Genomic DNA, 27,252 nt, shown 5'->3' on the forward strand with positions numbered 1-27,252 from the left:
AAAATGTGTTCACTGTAAGTCACTTGAAGTTTTTCTCTTGGGATCATAGTTTCCCCCGCCCCCCACCAGTGCTTTGAGTTGGAACTCTGTCACAAACTCATGACCCAGTGGAGGAGAATCTGTTAGCCCCAGATTTTCCTTTTTCAATGGAACTTCTTCCTGAAAGGCCTTTCTTCTGGGAAAATGTACTGAAAATAAATGAAGTTTAAGCCGCTCTTTTCTTCTTTTCCTGTTCTGCCTTCTAAAAGTAGAGAGCGGAACCTCCTTCTTTGGGCTTTTAGTGATAATTAGTAGGACTCTTGGCCACAGTTTAGGCCTGTTTTATTTATGAAGGAATTTTGTGCGTTCCCTCCTTCACAGCTGTTTAGGTTTGATTTGTGTCTTAGGACCTGTGTTCTGCCCAACACCTTTTTCCAATAAAGGAACAAAACTATACCTACTTAGCTTGCATTCTGACTTTTTCTTGTCTATTTACATTGCCTTAGAGCCTCAGTGGCCAAATCTTAGTATTTTTCTCCCCAGTTCCCAAGATTTTGGTAAAAATTTGATTGATTTCTTCTTAGGAAATCCCGCTGATGCCCTCTTAGAGCTGGATTTGGCAATTCAAGTCTCCTTTGACATGTGAAAATTTTATTAATCATAATCTTGTATTTTATTTTTATTTTTTAAAGATTTTATTTATTTCTCAGAGAGAATGAGAGAGAGAGAGCGCACAGGCGGGGCAGTGGCAGGCAGAGGGAGTAGGAGAAGCAGACTCCCTGCTCAGCTAGGAGTCCAATGCAGGACTCAATCCCAGGACCCTGGATCACAACCTGAGCAGGAGGCAGATGCTTAACTGACTGAGCCTCCCAGGTATCCCAATCACAATCTTATTTTTTAGACAACTCCAGTTGTAGCCTGACTTGTAACATATGGCTTCATCAAGGAGTCATCATCCTAAAATTTGCATTATGTATAAGAAACCGGTGGTCTAAGAGAGCCTTTGACATCTGCAGGCTTGGGAAGTAATCTTTTTGATCACTCTTCTCACCTCCTCTTTATTCAGAGTGACTAAGTGTCTCTGATCCTAACTTACTTTTCCCCCTGTTCTTGAAAGTTAAAACAAAATTTAAGATAATCCAGCCAGTTTCAAGTTCATGTACAAATTTAGGCCAAAAGCCTTCAGTTGTTCAGATCCTCACAGAACATGTAGCTTGTCTTTTCCTGATTCTGTAGCCTTCAGTGGGTTATGATTGAAAGGAGGAGGGCTGGAGGTTTGGCACGGAATGCCAAATACCTTGTTCTTACTTGGGCCACTTGCTTTGCTCAGTTGTTGTACATTCTCATACTGGAAGATGCTCAGTCTTCCTAGTTGTCCATAAGTTTATACACCTGTAATTTAACTGGAAAACTAGCCTCAGCACTGATCAAGGTTACTGCCATTTTAGTCCCAGAGTTGTAGAAGTGGACTCCTTAGCTGCCCTGATTTAGCTTCTCAGTTCCTGTGGTGTTAGGTAAATTACAACGAATATTTGACCGTGGATCTTTCTCATCTGATCTGCTCTCCCTTACATCTTAGTTGTTTTGTGTTCTTTCAAACTACTTTCCTGTGAAACCACTTTGGTTTGGCTATGTGAGCCCCTTCCAGGGGGTAAACTGTTGTGAACTTGGTCCAAGAAAGAACACAGCCTCATGTGCCAGTCTCCCGGTGCCTGGAGACCTCTTCCTTCCTCTCTTCCAGGCTATCCCCTTCTATTCCTTTGATTGCTTAGCAAACAGTTTTTGTACTTAGTTCTAGGGAAAGGGATTAAGACCGGTATCCAGCGTGTAGTTAGACATAAGGAGGTCTTTGTTTAAATGAGAGAAGGAAGGCTATTAGGCAATATTAATAGGCCTTGGTGAATTAGCAGTCTGCTTCCAAAAAAGTACCTTATCTGTCTTTTAGACTGATAGGGTTCATTCTTAATTATTTCTTTATTTAACAAAGCAGTGTCTTCCTCCATTTGCTTGCCTTTGTGCTATGTCTGGTGCAAAGGTGAACAGAAGTGGCCCTGCCCAGGAGCAGTCACCTATGCCAGAGGAGATGGATATGAAGCAAACAGTGCCAGTGGGACTTGAGTAATGTGTTCTTTTGGCTTTTCATGCTTTCTAGAGTCTCCACTTACTCAGGTGTTAGTGTGGCTCCTGGGCTTTTTAGGAAGATTCTCAGGAATCGGTTGATAACCACCTTCTTGCAATAAGCTTCCTTTATTCCTTTGACCTATTCTCCTATGAAGAATGTTGACATGACTTTGTGATTCTCTAATAGTTGTCTTTAGCATAATCTTACTTCCTAATCATGGGCCCAGAGGCACAGTGGTGATTGTTTTGTAAAACCTCAGGTACTTGCCTGTGAGTTCGTGGGTTTTTTTTTTTCCCCCCCCCTGGATATTTCATGCCCAGTGACTACTTTATGTTCCTTCCTTTTTCCCTAGAAATGAGCTAAGCCCCACATTTGGTCTTCAAACCTCAAAAACTCTGGAGTGGTAGGAGAGACCTATAAGATAAGGCTCTTTAAAGCCTTCTAAGATCTCAAGGAGCAAAGGAACACCTACTGTGTCTAATAAATAATTATTAAAGACTACATCTTTAGCTGAACAGATTATTTAGTAGGTGGTAGGTTTATTGTGAAAAGTAATTTTAGGGACTGTTTCATCAAATATATTCTAAACATGTTAAAATATCCCGTATAGTAGTTCTGGAATGAGTCTTTAACCAGTATTAGCATCATCTTTAAATATGGTAAAATTCAAGTTTTTAGGCCTCTTATTAGACTTGCTGAATAAGAAACTAGGGCTGTGGTCCAAATATTTTTTTTAGTAAGTTTTTCAGGTGGGTTCTGATCATCGTAAAATTTGAGAACTAGTCTAGTATATATTATGACTTCAATCCATTCAATGATAGTAAATAAAAATAGAGTATGAGAGATTTAATAGCTTTTTTTTTTCTTTTTTGCCAGAATAGTTTAAAAAAATACTATTGTACTATCCATTTTCATCACCAGAGAAAAAACAGTCCAGGAAGGAACACAGCCAAAATTTAAATGGAGCTAGAATAAACCTTTTTTAGCCATAATGCCTAAAATGCACATGCTGCCTTTTGGAGAATCCGATTGAAGTTGGTTTTGTCAGATTCTTCAAATTAAACAATCTTGAGTTCTTTTAGAAAAAAATGATTTTGCTTTGCTTTTGATCACAGAGAAAAATGGAAACGGGAACCCTCAGAAGATGAACAGGAACAAGGCACCAGTGCAGAGAGCGAACCAGAGCAAAAAAAAGTGAAAGCCAGAAGACCTGTCCCCAGAAGGTGCAGTGTTTGCTCGAACATCTCTGCTTCTGGTGGCGCTTAATTTGTTAGATGGTGGATGATTTGGTGTTAGAACGACAGCCTTAATTGATGGGATACAACATGTTGTGACTCTGGGCTTTGAAAGTCTGTGTTCACTTCTTGACAGTCTACCTCATTAGCAAGGGTTTAGATGATGGGGACGCTTACATTTGATTGGGTGTTTGCATGGTATGTCTCACACAGCGAAGCTTCTTTTTCTTCCTCCATGGCATACTAGTTAGGAGGGGTCTTCTGCTTTTAAAAAAACCTCCCTGTGTATTTGAGTAGTGTGTAGGCTCTTTGGGAGAAGTAATTCCTGAGTTTAAAACACTGGCTGGTTGAAAGCATGCTTCACTGCTTATTACCTTGTTCTTAAATCTATCACGAGCAGAGAACGTGATTGTGCAGAGAAGGAAGTCTGAAGTGGTAGGAAACTTTGGTAATTTTTGTTCAGATGTCTGGCAGCAGGGGTACTGGTATTGAAGAAAGGAAGGCGGGAGACAAAGATCGCAGGGAAATTCACCTCATAGTAATACTTAGGATGGGGTTGACAAGCTTTTTCCTTTGGGCCAGATCCCACTCACCACCTATTTCTGTACGGCCAAGTGTAGCTTTTATAGATAAACATTTATAGTCTGATAGTAGGGAACACTAAGCTTGAACCTCAGTTAAATGAAATGTTATCCTTTCAGAAAGAATTCTGTTCTCATTAGATGTGTATCACAGAAAGTGTACTGAGTGATGATTATTTTGAGTGTTGTCAGTAAATACTATGTGAAAATTCATTTTCCCTCGTTATATCAGTGCCTGGGTAGTGGCCTCAGTTTTGCTTCTTGTCTGGGAAAGCTAAAAATATTTATGCTCTGTCCATTTGCTGCAAAACATTTGCCTACCTCCTATTTAGGACATTCTACAGCTGCCCCCACCCCAGCAGGGAAATTCACATGAGTTTGGTGTCTTTTTGTGCAGGTTTAAGTGCCACCTCAGCTTTCTCTTCTAGAGTTTACCTGTCATTTACTGACCCTGATCATCGGTCTGTGTGGCATTGGTTATGGAAGATAAAAGAGAGACAGGCAGGATTGTGGGTTTCCATCTCCCCCTTTCTCCTTTTGGCTTTTTATCATGGGTAGCGTATTTGGGGATTTCCTTCCGAGTGCCCAGGCTGTGGCTTTCTGTCCTGGTTGTTGCTGGGAGTCACGCACGGAGTTGTCTCCGCAGCCTGTTCAGCTGGTGTGCGGCAGGGCGCATGCTCTCATGTCGTCTTCTGGATATACTTTGTGTGCATGTAACAGAAATTCATGTGGAGTGATTTCTGTCCTTTGCTCCTTCTGTATAGATAGCATTTCATGTATCTTGTTCTGCATTTTTCTTTCCTTCTCTTAGAAATCTTTCCTATCAAAACACGGAAACGTTTTGGTGGTTTTTTTTGAGGGGTGGTGCTGGCTACCTAGTATTCTGTTCAGGAACTGATTCCCAGCTGATGAAGATTTAGCATTTTCCTAATTTTTTGTTACTGCAATCAGTACTACGGTGAATACCGTATTAAGCCTGTATCTGTGTGTATCTGTAAGAGCAATTCCCAGAAGTAAAATTGTTAACGTTTGTAAGTTTGGTATTTTCAAATTGCCCGCCAGAGAGGTACCATCAGCAATAGATTGCATGTCCGGTAGTCCTGCGGAACAGTGGAGCCATTGCCTGGGAATCCACTGTGTCTCTCTTTATGTGATTGAGGATTCTCAGCATTAGAATCACTTTTGTGTTGAAAACACAGATTTCTAGTTAGTTAGAATCTCAGCAGATGGAACCCAGGAATGTTCGTGGCTGACACTCCCCAGGTTAATCCTGTATGTGTACTGCTGCTCTGGGAAATGATAAAGATTTGAAACAGACACCAAGGGATAGAGTGAAAACTTCGCTGTTTTTTCTCTTCTCATTTCAGAACAGTGCCCAAACCTCGTGTTAAAAAGCAGCAGAAGACTCAGCGTGGAAAGAGAAAAAGGCAGGACTCTTCCGATGACGATGATGAAGATGACGAAGCTCCTAAAAGGCAGACTCGTCGCAGAGCGGCTAAAAATGTTAGGTGGGTGGTGCCCCAGAAGTCTTCCACTGGCGTGAGGGTGACCGTGTAGTCGGCTAGAACCTGGTGGTGGTAAGGGCAGGATTTGCGTCTGATAGGCAGAAGTAATGACTCGTGTCCGGAGGCTGTGCTCAGAGATGTGGTCAGTGTTCTTGTAGAAGGAATGCTGTGGGCCGGTGGGAATGTGGAAGGAAGAGTGGCTCATTCGAGGCCTTTGTTCCTGGAAAGAAAACTGCTTCAGATTGATGCCTTCATTTCATACCTTCTCTCAGGAAAGATGTTTGGATTGTATTCTCAGTTCTAAATTGCTCCTTCAATTAGTTTCTCCTGAGGATCAGATTACATACTCGGTATAATAGTTTTTATTAAGTTTACTAATAGGGTATGAAGCACTAACAGGAAATAAAAGAGGAAGGGATACATGCCAACATCAGTGTTTTATTTTATAGGAGTCAAGGGCATTTCTTTTTCTTCTGGAGGATACACAGGTTTCTTCTGGTCTACTTAAAGGTGGTGAAGCTAAGTCCTGGAGATACTAACCTGGTCGTGTGTCCAGTTAATGACTCCACAGCTAGGACGAGGTGCCGAGTATGCTAACGTATAGTTCAGCACTTTGTCCTCCTCTAGCTGTTACACATTCAGGAGCCTGTTTTTCTCTTGTGTGACTCCCAGACCATTTATTGCCTCTATATGGTGGGAGATTACGTCTTAATATTACCAGGAAGTATGTTGAATGAAGTTTTCAACAGTTTGAGAATACTCACATTTCATCTTCTTCAAATATCATCAGGAGATAAATATAGGGTTCAAGTGTTTAGTCTTAGATACAGCTTTCTTTTTGCTTTATGAAACAGTAACTGTTTTTTCATTTATTATGCAATTTCTTTGTAGTTGTTCCCTTGCTTATATAGCCATGATCTCATACCACAAAACGAAAGCATAGCTGTGTCCTCCTGTATCTCGCTTACACAGATCACTGCAAATGTAGTCTGTTTTTATTTTAAACTGTGAGTAAACCTTCTTGTAGTTCTTGGTGAACATGCATTACTTCCTAAGTAGGATGAAAAAGAACTTTGAGGCCACTTTAACTGTGGCTGATCTTAAAACAACATGTTGGATCCAAAAGGGTATATGGTTCTTTAATGATACTATTATTTGGTAGTGTCTCAGTCTGAAAAGGCAGTTTCTCATTTATTCAGCATTATTCCTCATGCAGTTACAAGGAAGACGATGACTTTGAAACCGACTCCGACGACCTCATTGAGATGACTGGAGAAGGAGCCGATGAGCAGCAGGATAATAGTGAAACTATTGAAAAGGTCTTAGACTCAAGGCTGGGAAAGAAAGGAGGTATGTGTCTTTGGGAAATAAATTACTACTGGTTTTTTTTTTTTTTTTTTTTTTTTAAAGATTTTACTTGTCAGAGAAGAGAGAGAGCATGCACGTGCACAAGCAGGGGGAGCAGCAGGCAGAGGGAGAAGCAGACTCCCTGCTGAGCAAGGAGCCCCATGTGGGACTCGATCCTAGGACGCTGGGATCATGACCCGAGCTGAAGGCAGATGCTTAACTGACTGAGCCACCCAGATGTCCCCAAATTACTTCCTATATGTGCTCAGTGAGGCCCGAATCTTCTGTATTTCAGCTCTGAATTTCAGTCCGTGCTCATATTGGTTGTGAAGAGTGGAAGTTTTTCTTTATTTCTTTCTTTCCTTTTTTTTTTTTGCTTTTTCAAGTTTTTATTTAAATTTCAGTTGGTTAACATACAGTGTAATACTAGTTTCAGAAAATTCAACACTTCTACACATTACCTGGTGCACATCACAAGTGCATTCCTTAGTCACCATCACCTGTTTCTACCCATCCCTGTCCACCCTGCCTCCGTTCTAGTAACCATCAACTTGTTCTCTACAATTAAGAATCTGTTTTCTGGTTTGCATCTCTGTTTTCCTCCATGTTTATCTGTTTTATTTCTTGAACTCCACATGAGTGGAGTTACATGGTATTTATCTCTGACTTATTTTACTGAGCATAATACTCTCTTAGTTCCATTTCTGGTGTTGCAAACAGCAAGATACCATTCTTTTTTATGGCTGAATAATATTCCATTTTCTTTATCCACTCATTTATCAGTGGATGTTTGGACTCCTTCCATAATTCGGCTGTTGCTGATAGTGCTGCTATAAACCCTGGGATGCTTAGGGCTCTTCGAATCAGTGTTTTTGTATCCTTTGGGTAAATACCTAGTAGTACAGTTTGCATGAACTGTGGGAGTTTTTTTGAGCCAGTCTCATGGTTCATTGTTGAGGATATAGGGATATGTGCAATATGCCTTTGAGACTTAAAAATTAAGATGGTAAAGATGTGTTAATCTCTTAAAAAGCGGTGACGTAGCAGAGATTCTTGCTTACAAACATTAAACAAATTTACCTTTAATTAGGTGTTTCTGACTCTGCTTGTGAAATGTATCAAACTGGCTAAATACATTTGTGGATGATAGCAAAGATTTTTTTTATATCTAATTTGAGGTATTGCCTAACTCAGTTTCTTTGAGGTAACCTTCCATATAGAAAATATCAAATTATTGCCTAATTCTTTTTTCTCTATCTTTTTTTTTTTTTTTCATCCAGCCTCACTTGAGCTTAAGAGAGTAAACAGAGAACTTTGGATGGGTTGGTAATTGGCATTGGGTGGTGGTGGGAATTTTTATTTTCTTAGTATTTCTGGGGAGAAAGACATGTTTTATGAGTCAGGAGGGACCAAACCAAAAGGATACTTCTCTTCCATTTTAATTGTGTTTGGACAAAAGGATTTCTTTAACTTCACCAGCAAATTCTGGAAAATACATTTTATTTATTTTTTTTTAAAGATTTTTTAATTTATTTACTTGACAGAGATCGCAAGTACACAGAGAGGCAGGCAGAGAGAGAAGGGGGGGGAAGCAGGCTCCCTGCTGAGCAGAGAGCCTGATGCGGGGCTCGATCCCAGGACCCTGAGATCAAGGCCTGAGCCGAAGGCAGAGGCTTAACCCACTGAGCCACCCAGGCACCCCTGGAAAATACTTTAAATTATAGAAATTAGGTTTGGACTTTGAAAATACTTGAAATAACAGATCTTGTCCATCCTGTATTGTTTGTGAATTTCTGCATGTTTTTAAGTCAGAGGACTTTGGTTTTTCATCCAAAAAAGGATATGTGCTTGAGAAGCTTTCAATGTCTGGTTTAATGCACTTTTTAAAGTTTACCCAAATCCTTTTGTAGCCACTGGAGCTTCTACTACTGTATATGCGATCGAAGCTAATGGAGACCCTAGTGGTGACTTTGACACTGAAAAGGATGAAGGCGAAGTCCAGTACCTCATCAAGTGGAAGGGTTGGTCTTACATCCACAGCACATGGGAGAGCGAAGAATCCTTACAGCAGCAGAAAGTGAAGGGCCTAAAAAAATTAGAGAACTTCAAGAAGAAAGAGGATGAAATCAAGCAATGGTACATTTTTGAAGCGGTGGTATATTTGCAGCGTTGAGGGAAGGGAAGGTTTTTCAGTAATGCGTGGAGCACACAGCTGTCTAGGAACTTGAATTTTGTCTTGATTATCTGAGCACGGAGCCAGCTGTAATTCCAGTTTATAAAATTGTGACCTGAAGACACTCTGTACTTCCTATATGGCCACCAAGTTTGTAGAGTTTAATTAATGATAAGTAGTTTATGGAGCATTTTGCGCACGCAGTATTTTTAATCCTCAAAATAAGCCCATGAGATTCTCTTTGTTGTACGTAACACATTTTATAGATAGGAAGAGTGAGGCACAGCACAGCTTTTCTAGGGGGACCCAGGATTGGAACTCTGGCAGCTGGAGCTCCTAAACACCTTGTTACTCCCTGTTTTCTGGGTAGCTTACATGTCAGGAACTCATATTCTAGAACTGTCTGGGTTCTGGTGCACTTAATACTATTCTTAGTTTTATACAGTTTGCAGAAATGGTGAGACAGAAACACATAACTTCTGAAGCTGTGATAGACTATTGTGTTGTTAGTTTTCTTACAACTTTGAATGTGGCCGAGTTGCATATGAGAAATAGGTGGGGGCAGTAGCAGCCACAAACCTAAACTAATCATCAGGTTGAACCCTGAAGACAGACCTGTCAGTGTAATGGGGTCCGGTTATTTTGTGGTAGAAATAGGGCCAGATGGGTTCTAGTTTCCCTTTTACTACTATGCACAAGATGTTTCTTCAGTAAATCCCTTATTTTTCCTTTGAGGGTCCTAAAGATGGGGTTAGTTGTAAAGTGGTTAGAAATTTAAAATCCTCAGAAGTACAGTAGTATTTCATTTCAGGTTGCTCCTGTCATCCTTCTATAGAATTTTGGTGCCAGGAAGAACTAGTTTTCCATAAAAGCTACATTGAGTCATTCTTAAAGTACATACCTACATGAAAAACAGGCACATTTCCTTTTAAATCTGGAGAACAGTTTTATTGCCTATTCTGTTTAGATATATGAATTTGTCACACAAAGTTATTTTTAGGTCTTTATAAAGAAAGAACAACTGGTGTGTCCTATGAGTGTGAGGTTTTCCTTTTTTTTTTTGTTTTTTGGTTTTCCTTTTTTTTAAAGATTTATTTATTTGACAGAGAGCACAAGTAGGCAGAGTGGCAGGCAGAGAGAGAGGGAAAGAAGCAGGCCCCCACTGAGCAGGGAGCCTGTTGTGGGGCTTGATCCCAGGACCCTGGGATCATGACTCGAGCCAAGGGCAGATGCTTAACCAACTGAATCACCTAAGCGCTCCGGAGTCTAAGGTTTTCTAAAAGTACGTTTTTTATGAAATATCTGGCCTAATAAGGTAGTAAAGGAATTGCTAAAGGACAGATGGAAGTAGAGACTCAGTTTCTTTTCCTCTTTTTGACTTTGAGAGATGTGTATAGGTCTCCCAAATCTTTTCTTTTTTTTTTTGAATTTTAAAAATTTATTTATTTTTTTAGGTCTCCCAAATCTAACTGGGATGTATTTTTTCTGTCTTCTGTCTAGGTTGGGAAAAGTCTCTCCTGAAGATGTGGAATATTTTAACTGCCAACAAGAGCTGGCCTCAGAGTTGAACAAGCAGTATCAGATAGTTGAAAGAGTAATTGGTGAGCACATGGAAACTTGTTTCAGCAGTGTTTGAGCTCCACGAATAATGGCTTTTGGTTTTGGGGTAATGTAAATTGAAAAAAATGCGTTTTGTGGGTTTACTTTTTGACAGTATATAGTTACCTAGATTTATTTTGAAGGACAAGTTACGAGATTTGCTGGTATATTTGGATGTGGGGGATGAGAGAAAAAGATGTCGAGTAGGATGCCATGATTTTTGACCCAGCAAATAGGAGAATACAGGTACTGTTCACTGAAATGAAAGGTTAAGACCTGGAAGCGCTGACTTTCGGAATGAAAATCAAGAACTTGCTTTGATATTTCTAAGTTTGCTATACTTCTTAGTTGTCTGAGTGGGAAGTATTGTGAAGGCTATATAGCATATGTGAGCCTGGAGTTGAGATCTCTTAGTCTGTGCTGGAGATTTAAATTTGGGAATTTATCACTGCATAGATAGTATTTAAAGCCTAAGATATACTGAGATTACCAGAAATAGTATACATAGTAAGAATAGGAAATTTGAGAACTTCCACGTTCTGGAAGTCAGGAAGAAGCCACAGGAGACAAACAAGAGTCAGTGGGATTGGACGGTGGCTGAGGGATTATCTCCTGGATGCCAAGTGATACATGGGGCTTGGGAAGGAGGAAACACTGCTAGCCGAATGTGGTGAGGACCACGGCGTGATCCTTGAGGTTGGCCCCCGTGTGGTGCTAGTGAATTGGATCCATGATACAGGCCTTACTGGGGTGGCTTCAAGAGATAGTGAGGCGGACAGTGAGTAGGAGCAGGTCTTCTGGGGAGTTTCGTTGTAAAGAAGAAGCAGAGGAATGGGGTAATAGATCCACAGGGCTGTGAGCACAGGACTGTTTCCCCTTCTCCCTCCGCCCTCCCCCCGCTTCCTCTTACCCACCTCCCTCTCTCCCTCCCCTGCCTTCTCCCTTCCTTCCTTCCTTCCTTTCTTTTGTGATACAACATTGTAGAATGTATTTGTATTCTTACTTGTAGGCCCTAAAGTGTCACTCTTTTCTTGGTTATAGTGGTAATTTTTCTATTTTATTTTCCATTTGTTTAGCTGTGAAGACAAGCAAATCTACACTGGGTCAGACAGATTTTCCAGGTAAGCAAAAGCTCTTGTTAATAAATGTTAGCATTTAAGAGCAGTTCGTGTTTTGCAGAGTATTCGCTGTTTTTCCATGTGACGATTCAATGGTTACATGTAAAGCAGAATTGTCACTCCCCTTCCTTTAATGACAGATGCTAACCTACACTTTTTTATATATAAAATAGCTCATAGTCGGAAGCCGGCACCTTCAAATGAACCTGAATATCTATGCAAATGGATGGGATTGCCCTATTCAGAGTGTAGCTGGGAAGATGAAGCCTTGATTGGCAAGAAGTTCCAGAGCTGCATTGATAGCTTCCATAGTCGGAACAACTCTAAAACCATCCCAACAAGAGAATGCAAGGTGTGATTGCTGGCTTTTGTTTTTCCAGGGGAAAGAGGTATTGATAGGGTTGGTCACATAGATACTGGGAAGAGAAAAATACTACAAAAGTAAATGATAATTCCCCATTTTGAAGTGAAAGAAGATGAATTAACCTGGACATCAAAGTTAAATATTAAAACAGAGGGAGAGCATGAATTGTATGATGGCTCTGCTGATCTCTTTATTCTTAAAATTCACAGACCTGGGTATGTCTGATTAGAGAAAATGTGCAGAATATTTGAAAGAATTTAAGTCCTTTAAAGAGAAGTGACAGGAAGGGGGAGAGGCTCTGAATTCTCCGTTAGAGCCCAAATATATAGGCTTTTTCAGTTGCTAGATTGATTGTTCAGATCCTTTCCCTTCACTGGAATCCACTGCCCATGTAAAGTGGTATGCCTTGGTAACAAAAGTCTGTGTAAGACGTGGCTCTGTCTGAGGAGTTGACATCCAGTTCATGGCACCAAGCCTCTGTCTGTGAAATGCAGTATATGACTGAGGGGGCAGTGAGTTTAGTAAAGAATTTCTGGTCCAAGAAGCACAGAGGTAGAAGTCACTGGGCTCCGGTAGTCCTTGAGGAGGTTTGAAAGAATTTGAAAGAGTTAAAGTGGAGGTTGTGGTACTTGAACTTCCCTGGTCCTTGGAGAAGGGGTTAATGCCTGGTAGACAAAGGGGGCCTGGTTTATTGCCCTCCCACGAAGGATGCAGGAGAAGGCTGTTCTTTGAGTAGGAAGAGAGGAAAGTGACGTCAGCTAGTGCATTTGGGTCCGAGTTCCTTGAAGGTGCTTGAATAGGTACCTTGAATACTGTGAAGGGTATTTTGGGCTTTACCCTGTGGGTTCTGATGTGAGAAGAGCAGCAGGGTAGAAGCCGTATTTAGCCCCATCTCACAGCAGTGTGCAGGAGACTCTGGGGGCGGTACTTAAAAAGCCAGAAGGTCCAGCCAGGAAGATGCCATACAAGTCCCTGAGGAAAGAACAGCGTGAGGACAAGGGAAGTCGTGGAGGGACGGAAGGATCAGGTGGCAGCAGCACGATGGGGAGACTTGGCACAAGTGGATGCGGTGGTTGGTGGCTGAGCGCGGAGTCAGATTTGTTGACTGTGGGCTGCTCAGAGGAGAGCCGAGATGATCCGTGACCACTTTATCAAACAGATCTTAGGGTGATACTTCACATAGTAGGGTACTAATTCCACAGAACCCTAATCTTCAAGGGAAATAGTCCCTGAATAAAGACTTTGTGGCCAACGAACTTTGGGAAGCATTTCTAAATGAATGTTCCCTGTAAATTCACAATATGCACAAGCATTTTAGACTTGGAAAAGTCACGAGTAATGAAATTTATGTAACTTTTATTACGTTGTTTCCCAAATGGATTTAGCCGTGGAATCCGTATTTCGTCAAACCATAGAGACATGGCCCTACTAGATAGACCACTCCATCCTTCACACCCTTTCCTTAAGAAAACCAAACTCACATACCTGGGGGTCCCAGTTAGATGGGGGCTGCGTTTCAGAATTTGAAAAATGCTATCACGGTAAAGTTCTACTGGGTTTAGTGTGTGCAGACTTTCCCAGAGGTGTCGTACAGTTTAAACGAGATAACATGAAGATGATTGTATGGCACCCACTGCCTGCTGTAAGATAGAAACGTTATAGAACAAGTGCTGGGTAATGTTCACAGACTGACTGCAGGACCAGGAGCAGCCAACCAAGAACTATTTGGGATGCTTCAGGCTTTGGGAATACAGGCTACAGTGAAAGGTGGTGGGCTGGGCGGGGTGGGGTTTGTGACGCAGATCTGGGATTTAAACTTGTGCTATGGTTCAGAGTGCATAAGTCACGGCTAGCATTTTAACATAGGAACAGCAAGAAAGTCTTCAGACCGGGGCTTTAATTTTGGTTTTTCAGGCCTTGAAGCAGAGACCACGGTTTGTGGCTTTAAAGAAACAACCGGCATATTTAGGAGGGGAGAATCTGGAGCTCCGTGATTATCAGCTAGAAGGCCTCAACTGGCTTGCTCATTCCTGGTGCAAGTAGGTAGAAAATATGAAATTTTCTTTACGGTTTCTGGCTTCTTTATTGTTAAGTGCAAATAATTATTTTTTTCTGTTGTATATTACAGAAACAGAAAAAGTATGTGAGGGAAGGCTCTTCTAGGAGTTTATACGTGTGTGCAATATCATTTTAATCTTAAGTAAAGAGTACTTGGTTAATTAGTTATCTGAGGGTAGATTGCCTTTTGCCATACATCTGTTCCTGATTCCATGCCAAATGGGCTGTTTTTTATTTCCCAACATACTTTCCTACTCTGGCCATTTCTTTGAGTGTTTTTCTTCCATCTGGACAGTCCTCTCCTGTTAGTGACCAGTTGAAATCCAGACTGTTTCCTAGAACAGTGTTTCTCAAAGTGTGATCAAAGGAATACACTGCATCAGAATATCCAGAAGTGTCTGTTTAAAAGTTCAGATCCCTGAGCCCTTTCCCAGGTACTCTGATTTGGTAGGTGTAGGGTAGATTCAGAAATCTAACCTTAGCCTGCCTCTCATATAGATTGTTCTGTATTTAAAACAAGCCACAGCCCCTGCGGCACATAGGCCTAGGAAGTAGTGTGTATCGCATCAAACAACCTAGTGGCCTGCAGAGTGCAGTGGGTGGGTGCTTTGGGAAGAAGCACATGATAGCCAGTTTTCCTCTGCTTTCTGTAATGTTGGAGCCCAAGGTCATGTTCTTGGACACCTCAGTAAAATAAAACCTGCCTTCTCTGTTACAAGGGGTAGATGTAAAAGAAAGACCAAAGTGCAATGTAAAGATTGTAGTTTGAATAGGCTCTGATGGAAACCCAAAGTTGGGTCATACTCAGATCACTTGTTATTTTGCTCTTTTATAGCTTCTACTTTCTTTTCATGCAGGAGAGGAAATTCGGTTGGGGCTTGGGACCAGTGCCTTGCTTGGTGAATTCTGAGGCTTTAATGTCCTTGTTCTTCGTGTGTGTGTGTGTATATGTGTGAACTAATGATGTTGTTTTGTTTTTATTTTTCTCTTTCTGCAGAAGTAACAGTGTAATCCTTGCTGATGAAATGGGCCTAGGAAAGACCATCCAGACCATATCATTCCTCTCCTACCTGTTCCACCAACACCAGCTGTATGGCCCCTTTCTTATAGTCGTCCCTTTATCCACCCTCACCTCATGGCAGAGGGAGTTTGAAATCTGGGCACCAGAGATTAACGTAGTGGTTTACATAGGTGACCTGATGAGCAGAAATACGGTGTGTAAACAAAAAGAATTGGGATAGAATCTGTGTTATAAATGTATTTTGGAAATTGACCTAAAGCCGTTACAGTCTTTAGTAACATTATGATTCTGACACTGCCATGCCCCCAACGTTGGGAGATTTATGTATCACAAAAATGCATCAGAGAGAGTCTTTAAAACATGCTTACTGTGTTAAGGGAAAGCAGTGGCAGTATATGAATGGGAATCTCTTTTAGTTGGACTGTAATATTTTTTTTATGTCTTTTGTATTTCCAAGACCACTTATTTAGAGATGGAATTAATACCTCATAGAATGTTAATATTATTTTTGCTGTTTGAGCGGAGAGCTGCTGCTAAAACCGAGTTCTTAGAGTTTGTTTCTCAGCCTTTTAACATGACGAGGTTATAGAACTTGTAAGGAAGGAATAAAGAGAAAGGACAATGAGCCATGCTAGGGCTATAGAAATGAGAATTACTTGTCTGTCTTCAACCTTAACGTGAGTAGTAGGAACTCAGAAAACAGAGGCTTGGTTTGCTCTTTGTTTAGCAAGTCATTTCTTGATTATAATTGACTTTTCCAAAAGTATCTGTTAGGTGTGAGGGCCCATGCTGGGTGCTTTGTGTATATTACCTGTAACCCCCACGATGGTCCTCCAAGTAGATGCCACTCTTCCTAACCGATTGATGAAGTAAAGGACTCTAAGAGTTTAACGCTCGTTCTAGGCCAGCTAGAATGTGGCAGAGCTGGGGTCAGGACAAAGAATGGTCTGGTCCCACACCTTTGTTCTTTCATTACTGTGTGTTCATTTCATAACTGTGTGTTAGAGGAAACTGTTTCTGGGGGATTGCTTATCACAAGAGCAAGCCATCAGGAATCCTCAGACCTTTGAGACATATGTTATATATTGAATATTTTCATTCAAGTTGTCTAACTATACCCTGGCAGATTTCATGGCTCTTATTTTGAGTTTCTCAGCATATAGTCGCTCTTAGCTTTGTGAATCCATTTGTTAGCTGTTAGAAAAGTTGAAAGAAAAAAACCTTCTTAGATTATGCAGAATGGCTTCAATCACTGCATTCAAATCTGAAGACAAAGTGAACTCTGAAAACTTGTGGAGTCAGAGAAGTTTTCTGTGTGAACTCCCAACATTTCTTTTCTCTGTTCTTTCTTCCCCCTTGGTGGTGATCACCACCCACACTCCTTGCCCTGTTGTCCAGTCACACTGCAGTGTGAATGTGGTAGTTTTTGTTTTCCTTTACCTCCATTATTTTCATTCATATGAAATTACATTTTATCCCGTAACCTTCCCTTTCCTTTTCCTTGGAAGCCACATCTTTCTGCTCTAAGTTAATAACATTTCTGACCCAAAGGTAGAGGTTGGGATTTGTTCTACGTGTTAATAAAAGTATTGCCCTACCAATGGGCAAAGAATATGAAAATATTCTTAAGAAAATTAACATTTTGGGGATCACTAGATAAGTTCAACTTACTGGGGTTTAATTACAGATGCAGTGCATGTTTTGGTCAAATATTTTGGGGCGGAGGTGGGGGAAGATGACAGTTTATTTGAATTCTGGCAGTAAAGTTTTTGCTGCTCAGTGATCTTTTAATTCTCTTATGGCTCTATATTGTGGTTGCTTAGGTCATTTTAGAATGTATAAAATATTCATTAAATTCTAGTCAGGTTTGTTTTTTATTTGGCATGTTTATCACAAGACTACTGGTGATACAGAAAGGTAAAAGTAGCAATTGTATCTTAATTACTGATTTCTCTTCTAGATACGGGAGTATGAATGGATTCATTCTCAGACTAAAAGGCTCAAGTTCAATGCACTTATAACAACATATGAGATCCTCTTAAAAGATAAGGTGTGTAATTTTGTGGTGTGACTTGTCCAAATGGTGGGGTCTGTGCTTCCTGCTTGCCATGTTACTTCTCTGTATTTATTTTGAAAAGCAAACAAATGAAAAAATAATCCACAAAGAATATTAAGGTTGTAAATAAAAATCAGAATCTTCCAGTTGAAGGGGACTTTAGATTGCTTAGTCCAGTGGAATTAAACAGGATGAAAGGGGACTGAGGCCAGTAAGTTACCTGAGCGCCATCCCGGGCACTTCCCATCATACCTTTGTCAAGGAATTTCTCCACAACAGATGATGTGAACAGTCTCTGAATGAAGGTCTTTACACCATCTCCTTTCTACAATTACTAAGAAATGTGGCAGTTGGTCCCGTTGGTGATAATAAGTGTAAATGAGTTCAATTTGGTGGCTCTTGGTGTTTCTGTGCTTCAGGGTTGGGGTGTAGAAGAGGCAGAGAAGAATCTTAATGAACGAGAGATTGCACTATTGTGTTTTTTTGTTTTTGTATTATTTTTGCCCAGCATACCAATTTTTGTGTTCTTGCTGTAGGGCATGCAGCAATGCCTGGCCTAAAAGATTCCCCCTCCCCCCAGTACCTTTTGGATGGTGATGTGCTCTTCTGAGTAGACACCAGTCTAGCCAGAAACAGAATAAACAGAGGAGTCCTAATATAATTTAAGTCCGTGAAGAATAAATGTTTTCTATGTATACCTTTGTGATGGTATTTGTACAGAGATTAATTAACACTTGAAAGTACTTTTGGGTTCCCTTCTGACCTGGTGGCTCGTTCTGTTTTGTTTTTACTTTAGACTGTGCTGGGCAGTATTAACTGGGCCTTTCTGGGAGTGGATGAAGCCCATCGGTTGAAGAATGATGACTCTTTATTGTATAAAACTCTGATTGATTTCAAGTCCCACCATAGGCTCCTGATTACGGGGACCCCTCTTCAGAATTCCCTCAAAGAGCTCTGGTCCCTGCTGCACTTTATTATGCCGGAGAAGTAAGCTCCTTCCTGTGTATTTCAAAAGATGCAGAATGTCTGAAATGCCAATGCTTTTTAATTTTCGAAAAACAGACCTTAGGGAAAACAGATGGCATGATTTGGGGATAGCAAAACGTGACACGGGCACAGGAACAAAATTAGTAAACTGTTCCGTGATAAATGTGAGGAGGCACAGAATTCAGCATGGTGTCAAGGAGGAAAAGCCTGTTATCTACCAGATGTTGAAATCAGTTAATGCATTGGGGAAATAATTGGTAAATAGGAAACCTCAGACCTCTCTGTTACAAGGTAATCAGTAATTGAAATGACGTATATAAGATACAGAGTGTGATAAGCATTAGTATCTTAAACCCAACCTTTGATAACAGAAGCCATCAGCATTAGATGTTACTCAGATCTTTAACTTAGTAAAGAATCATGGAATGTTTTTACTGAGAAGATTTTTATGGGAGAGATGCTATGCACGCTTCCTAAAACTTAGTTAATCCAGTGGTATTCACCCATCCTTAGAATGAAATCTGAAGTTGTTACCCTGACTTGGAAGACGTGGGTCTGTGCGGCCCCTCAGTAGTGCTCTGACTCCACCCATCCCTCTTTATTCACCACTCATCCTGATTCAGCCGTTTGGTCATCATCTGTGTCTGTAACGTGCCACGCCCCTGCCGCTCTTTTTCTGGACTGTTCCTCCTCATCCTCACATGGCCAGTCACGTCTTAACCTTTTTGCCTCAGCCTATGTGACCACCTCCTTTTTGATGTCTCCTCGGACCACCCAACTGAAGCTGCCTTTTCGAGGGGCTTATCACCTACCCTGTGTTATTTTCTTCATGGCACCTCCCCTTCCTCCTTTCTTCTTCATTCGTCTCATGTCATTAGATTTACGCATCAGAAGCTGCAGGGAGAGGCATCTGGGTGGCTCAGTGGGTTAAGCCGCTGCCTTCGGCTCAGGTCATGATCTCGGGGTCCTGGGATCGAGTCCCGCATCGGGCTCTCTGCTCAGCGGGGAGCCTGCTTCCCTCTCTCTCTCTCTCTCTGCCTGCCTCTCTGCCTGCTTGTGATCTCTGTCTGTCAAATAAATAAATAAAATCTTTAAAAAAAAAAAAAAAGCTGCAGGGATCATGTTCATGTAATTCATCGATTGTCCACATTGCCTAGAGTAGTTTCTGGCATGCGGTAGGCAGTGAAGGGTTGTCACATTGACAGGGAAATGCTCCATGGTTTTTTTTTTGTTGTTTTGTTTTTTTTTGTTTTAAAGATTTTATTTATTTATTTGACAGATAGAGATCACAAGTACACAGAGAGGCAGGCAGAGAGAGAGGAGGAAGAAGGCTCCCCGCTGAGCAGAGAGCCCGATGTGGGGCTCGATCCCAGGACCCCGAGATCATGACCTGAGCCGAAGGCAGTGGCTTAACCCACTGAGCCACCCAGGCGCCCCTCTTCTTTATTTTCTTAATGGGAATTATAATTCTTATGTTTAGGTCTCTATTCCATTTTGCATTTTTTGTTAAAGTGTGAAGTATGAGGATTTAAGGTCCTATTTTCTTGGAGTGGGATTTTGGAAATTGTCCCAGTGCCATTTATTGAAAAAAGTATTTTTTCTTTATTGAATTGCCTTGGTACCTTTGTTGAAAATCAGTTGAGATCATGAATATAAGGTTCTGTTTCTGGATTCTCAGTTCTGATTTGTTGGTATGTATTTCTATCCTTATGCTGATGCCACACTGTCTTGATTACTGAGGCTTTACACTGATTCTTAAAATGGTGAGATATAAGTTCAGTTTTGTCTTTATTAAAAATATTTTAGCTATTTTTGATCCTTTGTATTTCCATAGGCATTTTAGGATCAGCTTGTTGATGTTTGAAAGGAAAAGAAATCTTCAAGAACTTTGATAGGTATTATGTTGAATTTAGAGGTTTATTTAGAGCGATTTAGAGAGAATTCAGAGAGAATTACCTTATAGCAGTATTGAGCTTTTTAAGCTATTCATCACAGAAAGTTTCCTGTTTATTTAGATTTTCTGTAATTTTTCTCAACAGTGTTTAGTAGTTTTCAGCCCATAAGTCTTATATTTCTTTTAAGTTTATTCCTACTTATTTTGATTTTGATTGGAATTTTTTAAAATGTAGTTTTCATATTGTAATAGAGTTTTTTATAGGGATCTTGAATTATTTCCACTGTTTTTGCTGTTCTTTATTTCCCAGTGTTTTCTAGATACAGGATCACAGTCTAGATACAGGATCTTTTACATTGTGGATGGATGTCTCTTATTTCTTGCTCTGTGGTATTCTCTAGAATGCCTGTGTTGAATAGAATTAGGAACAGGATATTGGCTATAGAATTTTTGAAAATACCCTTTATTGGGTTGAGGAAGTGTTATTCTATTCCTGATTTTTGTGAGTTTTTATAATGAATGAGTGTTGGATTTTGTCACATGCTTCCCACCCCCCTCCCCGGGTCTCTTGAGGTAACTATGATTTTTGTTCTTTATTTTACCAATACGGTGTATTAGTTACTTTATAGATGTTAAGACAGCCTTTCATTCCGGTGATAAATCTGACTTAGTTATGATGTTGCATCCTTTTTTGTGTTTCTGCATTCATTTTGCTAATATTTTGTTAAAGACTTCTTCATCTGTGTTTTTGAGGAATATTAGTCTCTAGTTCTGTGTTTGTGTGTGTGTGTATGTGTAATGTCTGCCTGGGTTTGGTGTCCGCGTAACAGAATGAATTGGAAAATGTTCTTTCTTCCCTTATTTCCTGAAAGAATTTATTAGGATTGGTGTTAACTTCTTCTTAAAATATTTGATAGGATTTACCAGTGTAGCCATGTGGTTGGGCCTAGTTTTTCTTTGTGGGAAAATTTTTAATGACTAATTCAATTTCTAGTTGTAGACCTATTCAGGTTTTCTGTTTCTTTTTCACTTAGTTTTGTTAATCTGTGTCCATTTTGTCTAAGTTGTCTGATTTGTTGGCATAATGTTACAGTGTTTCCTTACAATCTTTTTACTTGTTGAAGACTAAATTGTGATCTCAGTAATATTTGGTTGCGGTAATTTGTCTCTTATCTTTTTTTCTTGGTCATTTCAGGTAAAGGTTTAACAATTTGGAGGTTGTTTTCAAAGAAAACAACTTGTGACTTTTTTTTTTTTACCTGTTTTCTATTTCATATATCTCTTTTCTCATCTTTATTATTGCCTTTGATTTAATTGTCTCATTTTCTCTTAAGGTAGAAGCTCAGATTATTGATTTAAGACCTTTTTTCCTTTTCTCAGTATGGGTGTTTAAAGGTATAGCTTACCCTCTGCATGCTGCTTTTGCTGCATTCTCTGAATATTGATCTCATGTGTTTTGGCTTTCATTCAGTTTCACCTTTTCCGATTGCTCTTGTGATTTCTTCTTTGATGCATGGTTTTTTATTTAAATGTGCTGGTTAATTTAGAATTTTTAGGTACTTCCCTAATGACTCATAATTTAATTTTTTCTTAAAGAATATGTTTTAAATGGATTTACTGTTACTTGTTAAATGCTGTAGTATTTTTTTTTAAAGATTTTATTTATTTATTTGACAGAGAGAGATTACAAGTAGGCAGAGAGGCAGGCAGAGAGAGAGGAAGTGAAGCAGGCCCCCGTTGAGCAGAGAGCCTGATGTGGGACTCCATCCCAGGACCCTGAGATCATAACCTGAGCCGAAGGCAGCGGCTTAACCCACTGAGCCACCCAGGCGCCCCTATAGTATGTTTAAGATTTTGGAGAATGTTCTTTGTTCACTTGAAAAGAATAATACTTCGCTTTCATAGAGTAGAGTTCTGTTTATTACATCAACTTAGTCTTAGTCAAGTCTTAGATAGCTTTATTGACTTCATGTCTAGTTATTACTGACAGTGAAACATTTCCATGTTTAACTGTAGTTGAGTCTACTACTTTCAGTTCTGTGAGGTTTTCCTTCATGTATTTGAGAGGTTTGGGTGTTAGGTTTGTGTACTTTTGTAATTGTTATGTATTCCTGATCATTGATCTTTTTATCATGAAATGTATGTCCCTCTTTATCTCTCGTAATATTTCTTGTTTTTAGATCTGTTTTGTGTGATATGTATGCAGTTTTCCATCACTTCACTTTCAGCTTTTTTTTTTTTTTAAGATTTTATTTATTTATTTGACAGAGAGAGATTACAAGTAGGCAGAGAGAGAGAGGAGGAAGCAGGCTCCCTGCTGAGCAGAGAGCCCGATGTGGGACTCGATCCCAGGACCCCGAGATCATGACCCGAGCCGAAGGCAGCGGCTTAACCCACTGAGCCACCCAGGCCCCCTCAGCTTCTTTTTATGAGTTTAAAATGTGATTCTTTTAGACAACATGTAGTTCATCTTCCTTTTTTAATCTGGTCTGACAGTCTCTGCCTTTTGAGGGTTTAGTTCAGCTTTGCGCAGTGGCAGTATCGTAGCCAATGAGGTTTATCCGAGGCGCGATTATTGCTAATTGAGGGTTTAGTTCATTCACATGTAATGTTATTCTTGCTATGGTTGGATTTATGTATGCTATTCTGCCCCCCCATATGTTTTCTTTCTTTTTTGTTTTTGTTTCTGTTACTGCCTTTTTTTGTTTCAAGGTTATTATCTTTTTTTTTTTTAACAGTTATTTTCTAGTGTGCCGTTTGAATTCTTCTGTTAATTGATTTTTTTAAAAAGTTATTATCTTATCGGTTGCTAGAGTTTTTGATATGTGTCTCATCACCGTCGTCTTCCGATTAATGCTAACCCATTTCTGGTAAAACATAACAACTTTTCTCCAGTATGGCTTTGTTTTCACTTCCTTCCTCATGTTGTAAACCCAAGAATACAGTGATATATTTATTGCTTTATTTAGGCTTGTCTACCTCCCCCCATCCCCCGGCTTGTCTTTCATATTACACATCTGTTGTATCATTTCCAGTGATCTTTATTTCTCATCTTGCCATTACCCAATGGCAAGATCATTGATCTCATTTTATCTTTGTTGGCTTCTCCTTTATTTCTTTTAGCCTAAATGACTTCTTCACTATTTCTTGTTAGGCAGAGCTACTAGCAAGAAATTCTTTGTTTTCATTTGTCTATGGCTGTCCTTTTTTCACTTTTATTTTTCAAGCCTAGTTTAACACTCCTCAGAAGGTGAGTAGAGAAACTTGACCACTCTGACCACACTAAAATAAATATCTCTAAATATAAAGATAATCTCTAAAATAATCTCTAGGCTGTGGCATGATGTCATTGTTAAGGTTACTCCTATAACCCTATATCACATGTAGTATTTTAAGTTGACAGTTTTCTCTTGTGGAGAACAGCAAACTTTTTCTTAAAGGACCTGATAAGAAACATTTCTAGCTTATAGGCATTACAATCTCTGTTACTGCTACTCATCTCTGCTGTTCAGAGGGAAAGAAATCATAGACAATTCATAAACCATTCAGCGTGTATATAAAGAAATAGTGTGTCACATTAACTTTTAATTTACTAAGAATACTAAAACTAGGCAGGTGAAAATTTTTGTTGCCTGAAACAGTAGGGGAAGTAAGTTTTGTAAATAATTTCATATTGAAATAATTTCATATTTGTGAAATAATTTCATGAAATTTCATATTCAATATGAAATAATTTAGTATTTAATAATTTCATATTGAAACTTTTATTCTAGCATAGTTTTAATTCATGATGAATATTATGTGAATTGAAATTCACATTTCAGTGTGAATGAAATTGTCACCCAGCTTTTCAGAAAATAGCCTGATACAGTGATAGTCCCTGATTTCCAGTTGCTTTGTACATTTTGTGCATGAGGTGTGATTCCTAGCATTGAGACTGTTCAGTTGGCATTGTTCCTTTTATTCCTCTTACCTAGTTTAGTACCTAGTGTACTAATTTAGTTTTGTTTCTGGAGTCATTGCATAGCAGTGTGACAAAATGCAACTTGGGTTTATCAGTTCGTAAGCTTTAGTGATGTTTTTAGATTTCTACCCCAAATGGTCTCTTTGTTGGCTTCCCCGAAGAGGGCAGTTTCACCTGTGAGCAGGTGTTCCGAGGCTGGTGTTGATCCACCTCCCAGTATGTGATGAAGCGTGTGGCTGTTGCTCAGTTCAGAACCGGCCGCAGACTGTTGACGCTGCTGTGCTCTGCGGCGGTGCTGGCATCTGCACTCTCACTTTCCATCTCAGAGGGCAGATGCTTTTGAGTCCTCCAGACTCTGGGTAATGTGGAGCCATTCTGGTCTTCTGGAGTGTGACTGGCCTCAGCAGAGGAGGGCCTCCTGGTGTCAGAGGACAAGCGGTGGCTGACGAAGCTTCTGGTTCTAGCATCCTTCCGTGGCCTGTTCTCCTGTGCTGAGCGTCTGCACACAGGGCCCAGCTGGTTCTTCCGGGTGCTTCCCTGGCCTTCTAGTGGCAGGACAATGCACATTATTTTCAATCATGAAAGAGGTTTCCTTCAGTCTTTTTTGTTTTTTGAAAGAAATCTGTTCCCAGTATCCTGTTCTAGACTTCGGCCATGGGTCCTGTAGTAAATCAGAGATGATTAAATTAAGATTTAAACATGAGAAACTTTTATCTGTAGAATTGAGGCAGAATTATTATGGTGACCGGTTTTAAAATTTATTAGTAATATTTGTGTCTGCAAGTTCTAATGCTATTAAATTGGTATCACTTGTATTGCTATTCTTATTTGGGGACCATAGTCTTACTTACTAATGTCATTATAATCCATTAACTTTTTCATCTATGAACAGTGAGGATTATTGATGGAAATTGTGTAACAAACTTTAAAACTTTATGCAGTGACAGCTCTAATATTGCCACTAATTATCCTCTTACCTCTGAATTTGTTTTCCCAAGAAATTGCAGCCTTTTAAAGATAGCTTATTAACTTTATTGCAGAATGTTTCATGACAATAACTTGTCTGTACTTATGTTCTCATTGCATGTCATACTGAAATATCTTGAGACCTGTACACTTAGTCCGAGAATTGGAAACCTAATGTTACCACATTGTAGACAGATGGGATTGATTCAGTTGGTTTTATTCCCTTTCCTTTTTGTTTTCCCCTCTCTTGTGTCCATGAGCTAGTGATTGGTAAAATTTATATTTTCTTAAAGGGAATAGTCTTTTTTTCTTCTTTGTTTTATCAGATTTTCTTTTCCATTTAGTTCATTGAAATTTTAGTTTGAAAAATGCTCTTTTCCTTCTTCCCGGTTGCTTTTATAATAAATGCTGTCTTGTTTTATTTCCAGGTTTGAATTCTGGGAAGATTTTGAAGAGGACCATGGGAAAGGGAGGGAGAATGGCTACCAGAGTCTCCATAAGGTGCTGGAGCCCTTCCTCCTCCGGAGGGTCAAAAAGGACGTGGAGAAATCCCTTCCTGCCAAAGTGGAACAGATTCTCAGGGTGGAGATGTCGGCTCTGCAGAAGCAGTATTACAAGTAAGCTGTGGGCTGGATTATGCCACCATAGGGTTAACATCTGTACAAAGAAGCCGTGAGATTCACAGTTGACAAACGGCTTTTTTCAGTGATGCCTCAACACAGATGTGAGTAGCAGTATATTCATGGTTAGAAAGAGGAAGTTTTATTGTTCTTGCTTTCTCACTTGGGTGCGAATTTGCACAGCACTTTTCATTCTCTAGGTGGTCTGGTCAATGTTAAATCTCAGGGCTAATCCCCCTCCAACAGACACAGATTTTTCACTCATTCATCTGTTTCTTCTCTGCTGTTCATTCAGTCATTTATTAAGCTTGTGCAGTGTGGTAGGCATTCTGCTAGGTGCTGGGAGTATGAAGATGAGTGGAATGTGTTCCTGCCAGACGTGTTGCTTCGGAGGGAAGACAGAGTAGAGATAAGGGGTCAGAACAGTGTTGTTGAGGTACTGTGGGAGCAGAGAAGGAAAGGTGCTCAGCTCCGTGCTGCAAGGGGAAGATGCTCTCCTTTCTGGCACTCCAAGGGGCCTGGGCAGGTTGTAGATTTGGTTTAGGTTATGATAGAATGCTGTGTTTGGGATGGGGTGGTATAGAATGTACTTTAGTTTCTGTTTTTGGTTTTTTTTTAAGAATTTATTTATTTGCGTGTGAGAGAGTAAGGGAGAACGCGCACACGCACAGGCAGGGAGAGGGAGCACACAAGTAGCAGGCAGAGGGAGAAGCAGGCTCCCCCATGAGCAAGGAGCCTCATGTGGACTCTATCCCAGGACCCTGGGATCATGACCCGAGCTGAAGACAGCTGACTAACTGACTGAGCCACCCAGGCACTCCGTGCTTTAGTTTTGATGATTCAAAGTTGAATCTGGAATGATTGGAACTAATTACATGCCATGAACATTACAGTCTTTTACGGTTAAAGGTCTGGTAATCTTTCTGATAATATTCCTTTCTTCTTAATGCAACTGAATAAAAACAAGACTTTAATTTTCAAAAATTACCATCTGACTTTTTAAAAGATTTTATTTATTTATTTGATAGAACAAGGGTACAAGTAAGCAGAGCAGCAGCAGAGGGAGAGGGAGAAGCAGGCTCCCCACTGAGTCCGGAGCCAGATACCGGCTCCTTCCCAGGACCCTGGGATCATGACTTGAGCCAAAGGCAGGTGGTTAACTGACTGAGCCACCCAGGCACCCTGCCTCTATTATTTTTTTAAATTGAAATATATTTGACATATACTGTGTAAATTTAAGGTGTACAACACATTACTTTGATACATTTATTTGTAAAAAGATGGTCATTGTCATGATAATTAAACACCTCTATCAGCATTACATAATGACCCTTTGTTTGTAATGGTTGGAATCTTAAAGTTCCAGTCTCCTAGCAAGGTTGATGATGGTAATACGATATTATTGTCTGTGTTCACTCGACTATGCATTAGATCTCTGGGATTATTTATTACTGCAGGTTTGTGTCCTTAAATAACATCTGTCCCGTTCCCCCAGTTCCAGGTAACTGTTTTACATTCTGTTTTTCTGAATTTGGCTTTTTCAGATTCCACGTGTAAGTGACATCATACTGCACTTGTTTTCTCTGTCTGACTTTTCTCACTTAGCATAATGTGCTTAAGGTTCATCCATGTTGGAGTTTGACATCTTTAAAAGAAATGATAA

The 27,252-nt window shown here is 40.0% G+C and overlaps 1 protein-coding gene and 1 non-coding gene across 15 annotated transcripts in view; both read left to right on the plus strand.

Moving 5' to 3' along the window:
• CHD2 (chromodomain helicase DNA binding protein 2) overlaps positions 1–27,252 on the plus strand; it is a 130,886-nt gene that overhangs the window by 47,522 nt on the left and 56,112 nt on the right. For 13 of the 14 annotated variants that reach the window (XM_032342123.1, XM_032342119.1, XM_032342125.1 and 10 more), the window contains 12 exons: positions 3,217–3,324; positions 5,285–5,425; positions 6,639–6,772; positions 8,680–8,905; positions 10,443–10,543; positions 11,618–11,662; positions 11,833–12,011; positions 13,938–14,062; positions 15,079–15,295; positions 17,063–17,152; positions 17,955–18,145; positions 25,398–25,586. In XM_032342123.1, coding sequence (XP_032198014.1) covers positions 3,217–3,324; positions 5,285–5,425; positions 6,639–6,772; positions 8,680–8,905; positions 10,443–10,543; positions 11,618–11,662; positions 11,833–12,011; positions 13,938–14,062; positions 15,079–15,295; positions 17,063–17,152; positions 17,955–18,145; positions 25,398–25,586 — 1,746 coding nt within the window. The remainder of the gene's footprint in view (positions 1–3,216; positions 3,325–5,284; positions 5,426–6,638; positions 6,773–8,679; positions 8,906–10,442; positions 10,544–11,617; positions 11,663–11,832; positions 12,012–13,937; positions 14,063–15,078; positions 15,296–17,062; positions 17,153–17,954; positions 18,146–25,397; positions 25,587–27,252) is intronic. The other variant, XM_032342127.1, reaches the window with a different exon arrangement.
• Positions 22,561–22,699, plus strand: LOC116592085. Its single transcript, XR_004286291.1, has one exon. It is a non-coding gene; the product is annotated as a U4 spliceosomal RNA (small nuclear RNA).

Source organism: Mustela erminea, chromosome 5 (assembly GCF_009829155.1).
Source record: "Mustela erminea isolate mMusErm1 chromosome 5, mMusErm1.Pri, whole genome shotgun sequence".
Taxonomy (NCBI): Eukaryota; Metazoa; Chordata; class Mammalia; order Carnivora; family Mustelidae; genus Mustela; species Mustela erminea.